Here is a 14752-nt window from a genome sequence, read left to right as displayed (position 1 = left end):
GTGAATGTATAATGTTGGTACATCAGGAAATGACATCCTATAAACACAACTTTATCCAGACTTTAAGACTCACAGATCCAGGTCGTGGGTAGGGGACTCTGTCTTCATAAGCTGTCCAGTGATGCTCAGGTCTCTCCCGGTAAGCAAATGGACCATTAAAGGCTGCTCTTATATCATCCATGTGATAGACACATACTGCAAAGCCTTTAAACACCGCACTGCAAAAGAAGGTTATATTAGTGATTTGATGTATAGTGAAAATTGTGACTGTATAATAAAATGCTGACGTCACACTCCACTCACCTTGTTGTGCTGAAGAGGCCAAAGATTTCAGGGTTTTTCCCATCCTTGTTCTTGAGCACAAACACATCCTCTGAAGGACACAATATATTTAAAATTAGCTGTTTGTTTGGTATGCAAGGTTGACATTTTTGTGCTTCAGTGAAAAGTCTCTATACAATTTCTTTCATGAAGAATCAAATTAACTCAAGACCTGGTAAGCATCAGTATTTTAGAACTGTCTTTTTGAGCATGTTATCACGCTGACCTGCGCAAAGTACAGCTTCACAGAATCAGTTGAATCAGTTTTGTCTTTTGGGAACTTTGGCTTGAAGATTGGATACTTTCTGTGTATCTTTTGTTAACTAACTCAACTTGAAATGTGATCTCGCATTCTACTAAATATTGGTTACCAATACTGCAAATCAGAACCACAATTGAACAAAAAATCCTTCAAACTGCAGTGACTCTTCAAATGGTGAGGGTTGTAGATGCAGACATTATTGTCAAGCATAAACCTAACCTATTAACAATACATAAATAAGATGGCAAAGAGTTTCCTTGTAGCCCCACCGAGTTCATCAAAGTGTGTATCAATGCCATTTGGTCCAGACACAGAGCAGATGAGACGGGTTTTCAGGAAGGAGCTCCATCTATTCACCAGCATTCTCTGTCCTCCTTGGTCATTCTAAGAGATGAAGGCAGGTATAGGATGTGAGTGCTGCTATGCTTCGGCTTTAGCTGGATAATGGCCAGACATCTATTTAAAGCATTTGCATTCTCACCGCACAGACTCGGCCCACACGAGTATACACAGCCTTGTTTCCTCCCTCAGCATCCGTCTCTCGCTCAGTGAAGAAGAAGTAAACTTTATCATCATCTCTGTCATCGTTGTCAGGAATAACTGCAGACCCTACAAATTTAGGTTCTGTAGGGAGAAGAATTTGTCACAAAAGGCCTGGAATAAAACACAAAGTTAAAAACTGGGAGGTAGAGCAGGTAGCGGTACAGTGCAAACAGTATGCCTTTCATTTATAAGCTGTTCATTTTAAATTTATCCCAAGAACGTTGTTATGGTATCTCTTGAAAATATTTAAATAATTGCCATGCCAGAGCTAAGAAATCTAAGATATTGTTTCATTAAAGAAACAATATAAGATCGTGTGTATATGTATGTATGTATATATATATATATATATATATATATATATATATATATATATATATATATATATATATATATATATATATATATATATATATATATATAAATGGATATCAATTTCCTGTAAAATACACCAACCATTAAGTTGCTGCCTGTCGTCTCTTTCAGTGCGTGTGTAGGTCTGGTTGTTAAGTCGACAAAACGCACCATCGTTCTCCCAGTAGTCTGTGTACAGGCCAATATACAGCTCTCCTCCTAATGTACACACACATAAACACACTCAATTAACAACAATGCATACAAAAACATGGGAATAAATGTGAGATCCCTTTTCCTGAAATAGAAATTCAGACATGAAAAAATGCCACAAGAGGGCAGTATTGCATGGTGTAGAATAGGTCACCAAAGTGAACACACTTCTTCAATGTGGAATTGCATTGTATAAGTAGAAACATACATCATAAACTGTGATTTTAACTTTGCTGATGGTGAAGTGATGAGTGAACAGTGTCTTACTGGAGAGTGTAGACGTGCAGGGACTGTTGGAGTCGTATGGACAGCGTCCTCTGCCACTCATGATACTGTCTTCTTCCAGAGCAAACAGCCTGTCCTAAGAACAATAACACATGACACACATGCATAGGTATTTATACACAAACATGCATGGAACACTCAAAAGTCATACCCTTGCAAAGGCTTTAACAACATCCAGACAAACCCCAGAAGTTGGTTGTGCGTGAAAAGAGAGATAAAGGTGAAGGAGAGAGAGGAGGGATCAGAAATTGATGGATGAGGAAGAGGAAGAAAGACAGATGAGACAAGGAGTGATGGATGACCAAATGAAGGATTTTTGTCTTGATGTGTACAACCAACATTGTGAGTTCCCTACTTTCTACTCTTCTGTTCTTATTACTCCACAGCAGGTGACAGAGACATACATGTGCAGACACACACACACACACACACACACACACACACACACACACACACACACACACACACACACACACACACACACACACACACACACACACACACACATAACTTCCTATATAACCACAGCTTATATCTTGTGGGCCACCACAGTGTTTAGGACTGTCACTAGCAGAACAGAGAGGATGTCATATGTTGATTTATGACTAGCCACGGCACCCTGTTGTGCTGTAACAGCTCCCTGACATATGACTGTAACAGAAGTCAGTTTCTGGGTTAAACTCATCCATCATATTATAACAAAAACAAACTTAAAATAGGTAAAATAGGCTGATCCAAAATTACCCTACATTAAAGTAAGGAATGTGGGCTGTTTTTGTATGTCTTGGCCAGTGGTGCATTAATACTGGATTTGTTACTCAATAATCTTGTATGTAAATTGACAATGTTTTATATCATCGTTGATCTTCATTGAAGCATTGTTAAGCTCATGCTTAAGGGCAATTGTAATCTCATCCACCAAGAATAACATATTTGTGAGGCAAACTTTTACTCTGGACCCAGTTGTGCTCTCTGAGCATTCCAATGATATGAGTGATGGTTTGGAGTGGTAACTCCTGGTCAACCTATTGGACCAGTGTTGAAATGCAGGGTAAAAACTTTCTCCCCTCCTCACACTCTAAATACACTCAAGTCTGTTCCATGTTTGACATCTGGGAGATATGAGCCATACTAAACATACTTGCAACAAATGGATACAACCAATTCTGCAAATGTAGGCAGCTGACACATACATTTGAATTATACCCCTGAGTGAGACAGAATATTAGTATACACTCACTTGAAATGTGTTCCTTCAGAAAGCAGCTCCTGGCTTGTTTCCCTTGTTTACTTGGACAGCAATGGTGTCAGCTTTTTTCACAAAAAAATGTGAATCTTGTGTAAAACAATTCTCCCTCTCTAAGGAAAACAAAAACTCCACCCTGTTTTACTAACTGTCATTTCCGTCTCCACCTCACATCACTTCTCGTTGCATGAGATTAGTAGCTAAACACTCCAAGCGGTACTCATAGATCTAGGAGCTCTTGGCTAAAACAAGAGTTAAAAAAACAACAGTGAAGAAGATTTTTACTATACCAACTAAAGAGGGACGAATGCACAGCAGAGGAGCATGATGCACAATTTGGCTGACTATATAATGATGAAATATGCAACTTGTTTATTAAAATAGGGAGCAGGAGGAACCCTTTTTATAGCATTTAAATAATGTGGTTGTTAAACCAAACTCTAATTGTGTCTTTGGGACTCACCTGCCCAGTGTGTCCCACTCTGACCAGCACACATATGGGGTTGAAGGCTCCTGTTCCACACACCAGCAAATGAGTCTGATTGTACTGTTGCAAGACCTTGATGTAGTTAGCACACTCCGACTGTTGGAAGAGACACAGAGATGAAGCAGTGGATGGGGAGCAGGGTTGTTGGGTGAGGGGTTAAAGAGAAAAAGCAGAGAGAATGGTGAACTGGAAAAATGCCAGGCCTTGTATGGCCTCATCAATAACATTATTACTTCAGGTTAAACAAAGGTTAATGAGCAGAGTGAGATACAGTATGTAAATCAATCGATTCATTCTGACAGTATCTATCTCTATAATGGATCTATCTTCCCGCATATCAATGTGATTAGCCTGCATATAAACATGCTAAGTGAATGCACTTTACCAATGCCCAGTTGAGAACATGTATGTGTATGCAGTCATGTCGACCGTGTCCTTTACCTTTTCCCTTCCCTTCATCAAACACTCTTCAATCTGAGATTCTGTACTGGCCCACTGGATCTGTGGAAAAACACAGTTGTGCTCTATTTACAATACAGATTTTAACATGAAGAAATACACAAAGACATTACAGATGTTACATACATACTTCATACGCAGTTAGGTGTATATCATGATCCCTGTTATGTAATAATCTTACATGGGTATTAGGCTACTTTTTCAATTTCTGTGCTGTTTTGTACTATGAAAGTACACACATCCACACATGGTTCGGCTAACCTATTGCTCTATGGGTGTGTGTGTCTTCCTAACAGGCAGTGAGGGGTGGAAACAGGCCTACCTCTCTGTGGTGTGTGTTGACCTGGTCCAGGCTAAGGGAGAACAGAGTATTCTTGGCCCCAACATAAATCCTTCCATGCCCCTCATCCAGCAGCATGGTCTGGGGCTGAAGAGACGCTGCCCCATGTCCCTGGAACACCCAGGTCCTGTTCAGCTGCCACAGCTCTGCAGACAACAACACACACACAAGGAGATTAAGACAAAACAATACACAGAAGCAACACAATTGACGGATGCTATCAAGCAATTTCAGCTAGAAAAATATAGATATGTAGAAAGACGGTCTGTATTTAATTTCAAACATCCCTCCTTTTGTTTTTTGCCAAATTTAATCTTCAGCTAATTTAATCTTCAGAAAGATTACGTTTGACTAAATCCCATCCTTAAGGGATTTCTAACTGCTCCAATAACCTGCATCTGAATCCCAAATGGCCAGATGGCCAAAGGCACATTGCAACATGTGTTTCTAATTCCTAGTTTCCCCAAGAGGAGGTTAAAGAGCAGCAGCAGGGCTATCTTTCTATCTCACCTCTCTTGTGGCGTGTATGCTTTCTCCTGCTCACGTCAGCTATGCTTCATTGTGTCATTGACTTGGTCATAGATCTACAAAGCTTCTTGTTTTACCATCAGTAAAAGTTCAGATGACATTAAAGAGTACCAGCCGCTCAAAGCCAACCTTCCATGCATCAGTACGTGACAGCCAATAAACTGCTACTAAGAGCATCCATAAACACACTTTCCAGAAGCAGAAATGGAAGAAGTGGGATATGTGTCCTGGGAAAGATGTTGAGATTATTGGGAGGGACATTTGATGTACAAGGCAGAGTGTACGGACTCTTTTACCAGGAGGAAGCAGTTTTATCAGACAGGAAACGGAATCAGTCTCTTTATCAGACGTTAGTTTGAGATCAGCTGCCCCTCCCTGTCGGTCTTGCTTTAGGTGTTTTGAAATCCTACTTTAATAAGAAAACAGTGGACCATGACATATATGTCATACAATATAAACACAGACTCGTCAGAATAATTACAGACCAAGCAGACAGACATGCAACACACCGTACAACAACACCTAGTACAACTCCCAGTTGTATCTACATGATTGAAACTGACAAGCCGCTCCTCTATACCTGCCCTTTCTGAGCTTCTGGAGAGGATGAGGGTGAAGGATTTAAAGGAAGTGCTGAGGCCCCAGAGGTGTGCACTTCGTCTGGCGCGCATTGGTCTGAAAAACCTTTCATTAACACATGACCGGCTGTCCTTGTAAAAGATGAAATGGGGAACTGGTGTGTGTTAGCACAAGTTTTGAAACCTCAGACAGATTCAAGCAGACAAGCCAGGGTTTGCGATCAAATTTATAGCACTAGCAGTGCACAGTCTGTATTTTCTCCATTTGGTTTTACTTCCATGCACATGTGGCAGGAGCCTCAGGAGGAAAATGAGAGGAAATCAACAAGCCACCTGGGGAATTACACCCCCGGAAATATGGTCTTAAGAACCTTCAGATATTGTTTTGAGAGTTGATAAGAAACACATATTTGTAACCAATGGGAGACAAAAGTGTTTTGTAAAATTAACGAAAGGTTTTATTTAATGAATGAAGTAATTTGCAGGGACGAGAGATGGAAAGAATATGAATGGACAAATGAAAACTACTGAAATCAATAAGGGATTAAACAACAATTCTTTATTACAAGCTAATCTTAAAGGGCCACACTAAAAACTCCAAAACTACATCACAAACTTTAGTCTAAAATGTTCTGCCCAACATAACTAAGCAGAACCGCAGGATTTAAATTGAGGGAACTGGTGAGGAGGCAGACTACACCGAGGAGAGCCCAGCGGTTCCACCGATAACTCACCCATATGCTAGTGCTTGTACATGTATGCACAAAGTGTAGGTTAAAAACCATAGTTGGTTAACTAATGTAAATCAAACAACACTACGAGGAGCATCAAAACAACAACTGCAAAAGGCTAAATAATAGCATGTAAACCACTGGCAAGAGTCACTCATTGCAGCCAGGAACACAATGGAGTTTCTGTGACATGAGACACTACTGCCACCACAGAGACAGGACAGGGGCAAGGCAAATAAATAAAGGATTATGCCAACAGGTGCCTTTTATAACCTGGCCTTGATGAGATAGTTTGTTGGGGGAGGAGCCAGCCTTAGGGCTTTGTTCACCACACTACACCCTATGCTGCATTTACTACTTGGGGAGTATTCCCCAACACACACACCATGCCATCCATGCACTACTCTTTGGAACAATCTCTTTAAATGAAGAGAGAGTAAAAACAATGGCAATCACCAGCATGATTATAATATATGCCAAGCTTTCAGCTACCTCAAATAATTCTGATATGTCTTTCAATGCAGCGGTTGCAGGGGGTAATAGTATGATTTGTTTTCCTAGCGTCTGTATATTTTCAGTGATACTTGATCTCCAAGATAGAAGGAGGGAGTGTGTATCCAATTTCTGTAGATGACTCATAGCAACGGTATACACTCTGTAGAAGGTTTTATTTGTTTAACATGGGATGAGGTATCCACGTAGTGCGTGACTGTGTATATTGTGTTGCTATTAAGATTTCTACGTTGGAGACAAGCGACTGTTTGTTTGAGTAGTATTAGATCTCGGGTAGTTAGGTGGCAGAGACTGAGGGGATGTGGCAGTGGCGTTCTGCCAGGGCTCAGACATGCTTCCTGTAATTATCTAATCCACACACACTTGGAGCTCTTTCTCTCCCTCTCTCTCTCTTACTCTCTCACACACACACACACACACTCATGCACGCACGCTCTGTCTCTGATCATCTCCTCAGAGTCCCTTCTGAGTTAAGCTGAACTTGTTTTGAGGATAGTAAACAACTCAATTCCAACTTTTCCACAAGTGTTAGGCCGAGCTCTTAAACAATCAGCTCCTTCTTCATGTGAAGTTTTATCTGCTACCACTTATTTAGATGACAGACATGGATGGCTATTTGAAGTGATGGACTCTATGAGCTTTTTTTCAGTCTAGTTTTTACTTGTCTTTGTTAATAATCACTAGTGGCAGGTGATATATAATAATATACATATAGCCAGATAAACACGCACAAGCTGTCTTGATCTCGCTCACACAAAAATACGGATACGTTTCGTTCCATAATTGTGTTTACATGTAGAATTGTAAACATAATATTGTTGATGTATAGTCTTTAACTGTACAGTGGAATGTTTCCGTGCCGTGCTCTATATGATTAAACAAAAGGAGGAAACTCAGCTTCAAAGGAAAAAGAAAAAAAGGAGAGAAAATAAAGTAAAAAAGAAAGAGAAAAAGTTCCATTCCCACCAAAATGCAAATCTAAATGATGAGATACTATAATCCAACACATTCTCACTCCCAACTCATCAAATACCAACACTCAGTCAGCGTCCCTAACGTCCAAACTATGACGCTCTCGCTTCCCCCGCAGCATTGGTTTTGAACTTGTCTTGTGAACACGTATCAGTTTTAACCAGTTATATGCATATTGTCCTTTCAGGGTTGCATCTTCACAGAAGTTAGGTTTAAGAAAAAAAAACAACTTAAGTTGAGTAAAAAAACATAGTTGACATTAACTTGACTGACTAACAACTCAAATAAACACCAAGTGACCAATAAGTCATTTCCTACTAGTGTGAGTCATGACTAACGACTGACATGACAAAGAGTGAACATTTACTTTTAGTTTCTCACCGGACACAAACGGCTAACCCGATTTTTTTCTTCATTTTGTCACGTGAGCGGTTAGTCACGTGACTTGTTTGTCACTCTGTAGTTACTTGAGTCAGTAGCCCAGTTAAGTCAAACATGCGCTTTCCTTAGAACTAACTAGATTTGTTTCTTTCTGACACTGCTTTATAGTTGGAAGTGTTGGAGCAATAACCAATCAGCATGGCACCGGTCTCATGGACAAAAGTCCACTTCCACTTCTACTTGCTGTTAGTGGAATATTGGACACTTTACACTATCTGTTGCTCTAAGCGTCTAATAATGATACGGTTGGGTTTACATTAGTTAGTTGAAAGCACTGCGCATCACTTACAAATGTTAAAGCTCCGTGCATCGGTATCGGATATCAAAGCACTTTGACCAAGCTTCAGTATTTCACGAGCTGGGAGTGAGGCCACATTGTAAAATCTATTAATGGAAGAAAGTGTTCATTAATCATCTTACACAGAATTACAGAGTTACTATTAAAAACCATGGGTGGATGCAATTACACTGACAGACAATACTGTTTAAATAGTGTATTCTCTGATTATGTGTACCAGTTACAGACAGTTGAGGTAATTACTGAAGAAGAGAAAGGGGGGAATTCCGCATTAAAAAAAGAAACTCTGTCTAACTCTGTCTTCCAAGTGTTTCTCGCCATCTGCAGTCAATGAGCACTTCTTAGCCGTAAGCTAAGGAGCTGAGAGGAGGAGGGTTGTCCCCCATCGGCAACTGAGCCAGGGAGACACATGGCCCGACTGTGATCCCACTTCAAATGGAAAACACAGGAAAAAAGGACTCCCATAAGACAGACACTTCCACCGGCTGTCTGAGGAGTGCTGAAAGATGCCAGAGAAGATATGGTAAATATTCATGTTTAGTCAAAGATAAATGCACACAGGAGTTCACATAAAAGTTTCTCAGGAAACTAGAAAACACAAATTGTAATCGCTCATACACACATACATGTCAGAATAAAAACTAGCGCTATAGGCAGACTCATGTTTCCAGTGAAACATGCCTGTATAGGTTTACATATTGAGTTATTGGAGTTGTGTGCTGGATAAGAAACGCAGCTAATGTGAGGAGTGGGCTGGAGTTATAGGGGACAGAATAAGGCGGGAGTCTGTTCTCCTCGTGCCGTCGAGGCCTGAGACTGTTGAGCCCCTGGGGGTGGGGTCAGGAGCCGGAGAGCTGCAGTGTTATGCCATTATCGGTATACACCCTGTGTTCCTGTATCCTCTCGTGTGTGCGGGGGAATGATGTCACAGAGCAAAATGAAAGCCACATGGAGTGTCCATACAGCACGAGGTAAAGAGAGAAAGAGTGCAGCGTATGTTTCTCCGTAATAAAGACTAAGTGTAAGCCTGTGACCTGATTGATGTTATAAATCACGGGAACACATTTACAACTGACAGTTTATGTTGGGGTTGGCAAAAATTGGTTTATACCTCTTAGTGGAACTATGCAGTATTCACACACAGTATGTGTGTCACAAGTCTGCTTTATGAGTTTCATTTCATCAAAGTTAATGTACATTAGCTCTCGGTTATTTTTTCTTAAATATACATGTACATAACTTTGTAACTCAAGTTGATAATTTGATGTTGGCTACTGTGTTAATCAATAAATGTCAAAAAAAAAAAAAACTAGACATGTTTTGAGCTGTGGTGTACTTTGTGTGAAATATCTGAAGCGGTGTGATTGCAGAACAAAGTTTTCCCAGTTATTTAAGCCTTGAAACATAATGAAATCTAAACGTCCATATATATATATATATATATATATATATATATATATATATATATATATATATATATTTAATTGCTGTATTTGTAAGTGCATTAGTTCTTTTAACCAACAATGGAACCAACAACTTGAGTAGCCATATTCCGTTTTGTTTCTTCTTTGTCTCCTACAAGTTGGCATAACGTGACAAAATGACATTTTTGCTTTTATCTGTCATCTGTCATCCTGTTATTTTCCGCCTCTCTTTTAATATTGCAACAAAATCTCTAAAGAATCAAACAATCTTCGTGTCTTCTCTTTTATTCCCAGACCACAAACTTTACTCATCTCCTCTCACTGATCCCTTCACTGCGAAAAGGTCAGAAAGGATATTAGAGTTTCACCAGCTGCCTTCCCCTCTGGACATCTCATTATGAACTGGAGAGCACACACATAACACAATGGGAGTGAAAAAGACTCCAGCAAAATGAGAAAGGGAGACAGAGGTGAGAATGGAGCGGAGGGGGTTGAGGAAATATCCCTTTTCCTTTGCTGACCTAAAAGGTGTGATTTATCTAATCATTGCCATAACCTTCATTTGTGAGTGGGTTTATATATAAGATCCATGACTGCCCTATGGCCATGATCCAATGTGGTAAATGTGAATTATAGGGTCCACGTGAAGGTGGAAGAAAGTCACATATTATATTTATATATATATATAAAAAAAATAAAAAATCCCCTCATTCATTTCCTTTTAGGCAGACACAACTTGAGGCCATAGTGGTATTCCCCAACTCACCTTCAGAAGACAGTCACCTACCGCCACATCATTTCGAGGTTGTAAAATATAGAGAGAGAGCAGTTTTTTGTCTGGAGAGGAAGGTTTAAAATTACAGCTCAAAGGGGGTTTTCATGCATACAGTAATTGCTACCTGAGTAATTCCTATCTTCACACATGCACCTGCAATCTCATAATTTTACAGTAAATGCTACAGAAAAGAAATAGGTAAAGTATGTGTTCAACAATGTATTTGCACAGGCTCAATGTGCTTACCTAAATGTTCAGTCATTCCGTTTTTAAAGACAATATACAAATACATGTATGAATACATCCAGCTCTCAAGTGCTTTAAACAACTTTTGTTTACATTTTTTAATGAGGTAATGTTGGGTTGAAATAGAGGAACCATATGTGTTTATTTATATAAGCGAACATATACAGTATGATGTTTAACCTGTCAGAACAACTTCACCAGAAAATTTGATTTGCCTTCACAGATCTGCTGAAGAAAAAGGTTTACATCATACTAAACGATTGTAACTTTTAAGTAAACACATCTTTGGCACACATGCTGGATGTATGCATGGTCAATTGAATTATTGTGAAATGGTCACAATTTATTCTATGTGTTTGAACCCTTTTACATGACACACATTTAGGGGAGACAAACTTGACATTTTGGGAGATTTTTTTGCAAGATTGTGTTGTTACAAACTGAAGCAAGAGCATGCAAACTTCCTCAGATATGAACAATGACATTTTTATATCGCAGGCAGAGTTTTTAGAAGTGTCTTTGATCTGATTAGGTCAAAACTGCTGTATCACATTTTCTGCAGCTTAAGCCAGGCATGATGCCGGTGCTGTAGAGGCAACAAAATAAGTCTAAGCCTGGCCACCTACCTGCGGACTGTCAAGAACCTGACACATGCTAGCTGTGCAGCAGCTTCATTAGCAGCAGAATTGATGGTCATCCTAAAAGAAGAGCTCATTTCAATCCACAGGCCACACGTCTTAGACGACTCAGATCCAAATAGCATGGAACAGTCTCCAAATGCACACAAATGAAACAAAAAAAACTTTATATTCAGCTTTTAGGGAGTTTAATTGGCCAAATGTCCAAACAATTGAGGTCTTTAGCTTGTGTTTAAGGTCTTCGGAAGCTGTGCAGTCAAAGATCAGGTTCAATTCTCTCTAAAGAGATCTGTGAGTCTATGATTGTAACTCAATACTGCATGTAATATGGGTAAGAACCGGTTAAAATGGAAAGAGTAAACAAATGAAAGGATGAATGGGATGAAAGTGAATCAAATGCATATGGGAAAATCAGCACTGGTCCAGAAGTCTAGACAAGAAAATGGGGAATAGATGAAAGAGGGAGCTAATAATCATTCCACATCATGTGTGAGGTGTGGTTAACATCAAAGCATGCAAAGGCCGTCCTTGAAACACATGACAGTGTGCTCACAGGAATTTGTTCCCAGAAACTGGGAGGAAATTGATCTGATATATTATTGAGATGTGTATTGATTTTGATCTTCTATCGACTTGGTGTCTGCCCATGGGACCACATATGCTCATTCTATACCCATTGGCAATATTAATGTAAAAGTGCAGAAACTAGTTTTTCCAACCTGTTTTGATGCCAAATGTTATGGTAATATTTTCTCAGTCCTAAGGGTGAACAGTTAAAACCACATCCCGCTCGTTCTCCCTGAACTGCATTGAAGGCATTTGTGGAATTCACACTATTCTGCTTGTGCATGTGGATATGTGTCTGTTTGTGTATGTGTGTGTGTGTGTGTGTGTGTTTTTGTGTGTGCAAAAATCACTGAAAAAAATCCCATGAGGTATATATTAAGGCTTAGATGTTTTTCATTCCATAATGATAGGACCCAACTGGAGCTCTGTGCTAGCCAGAACATGCAGTAGCTTTTCAAAGGAGAGAGAGAGAGAGAGAGAGAGAGAGAGAGAGAGAGAGAGAGAGAGAGAGAGAGAGAGAGAGAGAGAGAGAGAGAGAGAGAGAGATGATGCCAATCATCTCAGCTTTTCCCTCAGGTGGTTAAGGAATTAGTCATAACACACAGTGTGCTATTAATGATAAAGGACATCAACACTGGTCTGTTCACTTTTGTTGTCATATGCGCTTTGCATTACTGTGGAAAAAAATAACCAATCTTGTTTTATTCCCTCAGTTTATCTTTCAACTATATTCCGTTCATATTTCATATTTCCATTCCCATTAAGTCACACTGGAAAGGTGTGTCAATGTATTTATTTATGTATTGTAATAAATATGCACATCTTTTCTCATAATTATTGCAAACCCTCCTCACAGATGAACCAGACCTTTCAACTCTCATCACAAAATCACTTCACCGTATTGATGTATGAGTTATTGACCAAATTCCACACCTATATTCGACCATGACTAACAGGCTTATGTGGAATCGTCACCTTCTGTTGCTATAGAGATCAAAGATACTGTGAGAAAAAGTCAATGTTTACTGAAGATTTTTATCTCTAAAGATAAAACCACCAGTAGTGTCCAAGAATACACAACATTCAGTCCTCATATCAGTGCAGTCACATCCATATCACACACTCCCACACACATAAACAGGCACACACAAACAATTCTGTATGCAGCCGCATCCACTCCAATGTCCAAAAAAACATTGCTCTGCCGCTACGAGACAGCCACATATTCTCAGTGCACATGGTTGAGGAATCAAAACAAACTACAAGGAAACTCCTTGATCATCAGCAGTGAGTGATGTGAATGAAAAGTGTATTTCAGTTGTTCAAACTGAAATGTTGGAAGAAATACTGCTATTAATTGAAAGCAGAGGTTTTTTTTTAATGTGAAAAAAAAATTCTGTTCTCAGGCTGCATTAATGGCACTGAAGAGACAATGCTAGTTCGGTTGAGGTTTGTATTGCCTGTTCCTGACAGTTTAACACACTCTGCTGCATCACCTAAAGGCTGACTTTGCTTTCATATTGATGCAGCACTACAGCGTATTTGAGTGTGTGCAACATAACAATGTACTGCAAAAGCAGATTTAAAGATAGAAGCATACACTGGGTGTTACTTACCTTTGTGAGAGAGCCGTATCCTTGGGTAGATGCTGTGGGCTGTGTGAGCCGTGCCGAACAGAACAAGAGCCAGCAGCATCAGTGTCAGAGACACAGTCCGTGCGCACTCTGCCATCCTCATTGAGAAACTCTATACAGAAATCCTGCAAGTCCACTTAGTTTATGGGCTGCAAAGTCCATTGAAAAAAACACACAAAAAAGTATTTTTGCTGCCAGTTCCTGCAAACAATATTTAATAAAAGATAGCAATCCAACAAAAGTATACTTGGATGTAACTGTCCATTTCAACTAGAATCTGCAGCTTCTATACAGTCTCTGCTTTCCCTTATCGCAGCCTGATGAAAGCTGCATCCACCCACTATCTCGGTGGACAGGATAGTGCTCTGGCTGTTATCCTTGTTTGGTCTCAGTAACCAGGGAGAAAAGAAGTCCAGTTGCTACATTCACGCCGCAGTGCCCACTGCTCTCTGTCCATATGTCAGTCCGTCTGTTTGTTTGTCTGTCTGTAAGCCCAGTTTAGATCCAGTCTTTCTGATCTGATGACAGGAAAAAATTAAAATAATAAATCAAGCCTAGGAATCCCACAAAGGTGTTGGAGCTGTTTTGTAAAACCTCAGTGTATTCGTGTGTCCCAGCAGGCAGGCAGGCAGGCAAGCAGGCAGGCAGGCAGGCTGAATCTGCTTTACTGTATCCTCAGGCTGCGTTCCTCCTCTTGGGTCCACTGGAGCCAGTCATTCTCTGGACGGAAGCCCAGGAAAAGGCAGAGTGGGAGAGGGGAGGAGTGGGGAGCCTCGTGCCTGGCGTGCGGTCTCTCTGCACTAGGCAAGAAAGTGAAGCTCTCCTAACTCTGCTCACGCTCCAACGGTCAGGGAAGATCCAAACCTCACCTCAAACCTCAGTGGGTGCAGTTAAGAG

At 40.1% G+C, this 14752-nt stretch overlaps 1 protein-coding gene across 2 annotated transcripts in view; it reads right to left on the bottom strand.

Annotated features, from left to right (window-relative positions):
• sema3e (sema domain, immunoglobulin domain (Ig), short basic domain, secreted, (semaphorin) 3E) overlaps positions 1–14529 on the bottom strand; it is a 19909-nt gene extending 5380 nt beyond the window's left edge. For both annotated transcript variants that reach the window (XM_068603184.1, XM_068603185.1), the window contains exons 1-10: positions 13838–14529; positions 4493–4656; positions 4153–4212; positions 3688–3807; positions 1961–2054; positions 1583–1699; positions 1065–1207; positions 853–967; positions 304–373; positions 74–218 (exon numbers count right to left, since the gene is read on the bottom strand). In XM_068603184.1, the coding sequence (XP_068459285.1) occupies positions 74–218; positions 304–373; positions 853–967; positions 1065–1207; positions 1583–1699; positions 1961–2054; positions 3688–3807; positions 4153–4212; positions 4493–4656; positions 13838–13958 (1149 nt within the window). In that variant the 5' untranslated portion in view covers positions 13959–14529. The remainder of the gene's footprint in view (positions 1–73; positions 219–303; positions 374–852; positions 968–1064; positions 1208–1582; positions 1700–1960; positions 2055–3687; positions 3808–4152; positions 4213–4492; positions 4657–13837) is intronic.
• Between the last annotated feature and the right edge of the window lie 223 nt (positions 14530–14752).

Source organism: Clinocottus analis, unplaced genomic scaffold, assembly GCF_023055335.1.
Source record: "Clinocottus analis isolate CAN_PGR_092001 unplaced genomic scaffold, fCliAna1.0.p SCAF_6, whole genome shotgun sequence".
In the NCBI taxonomy this organism is placed as follows: domain Eukaryota; kingdom Metazoa; phylum Chordata; class Actinopteri; order Perciformes; family Cottidae; genus Clinocottus; species Clinocottus analis.
This window is presented reverse-complemented; position numbering and strand designations above follow the sequence as displayed.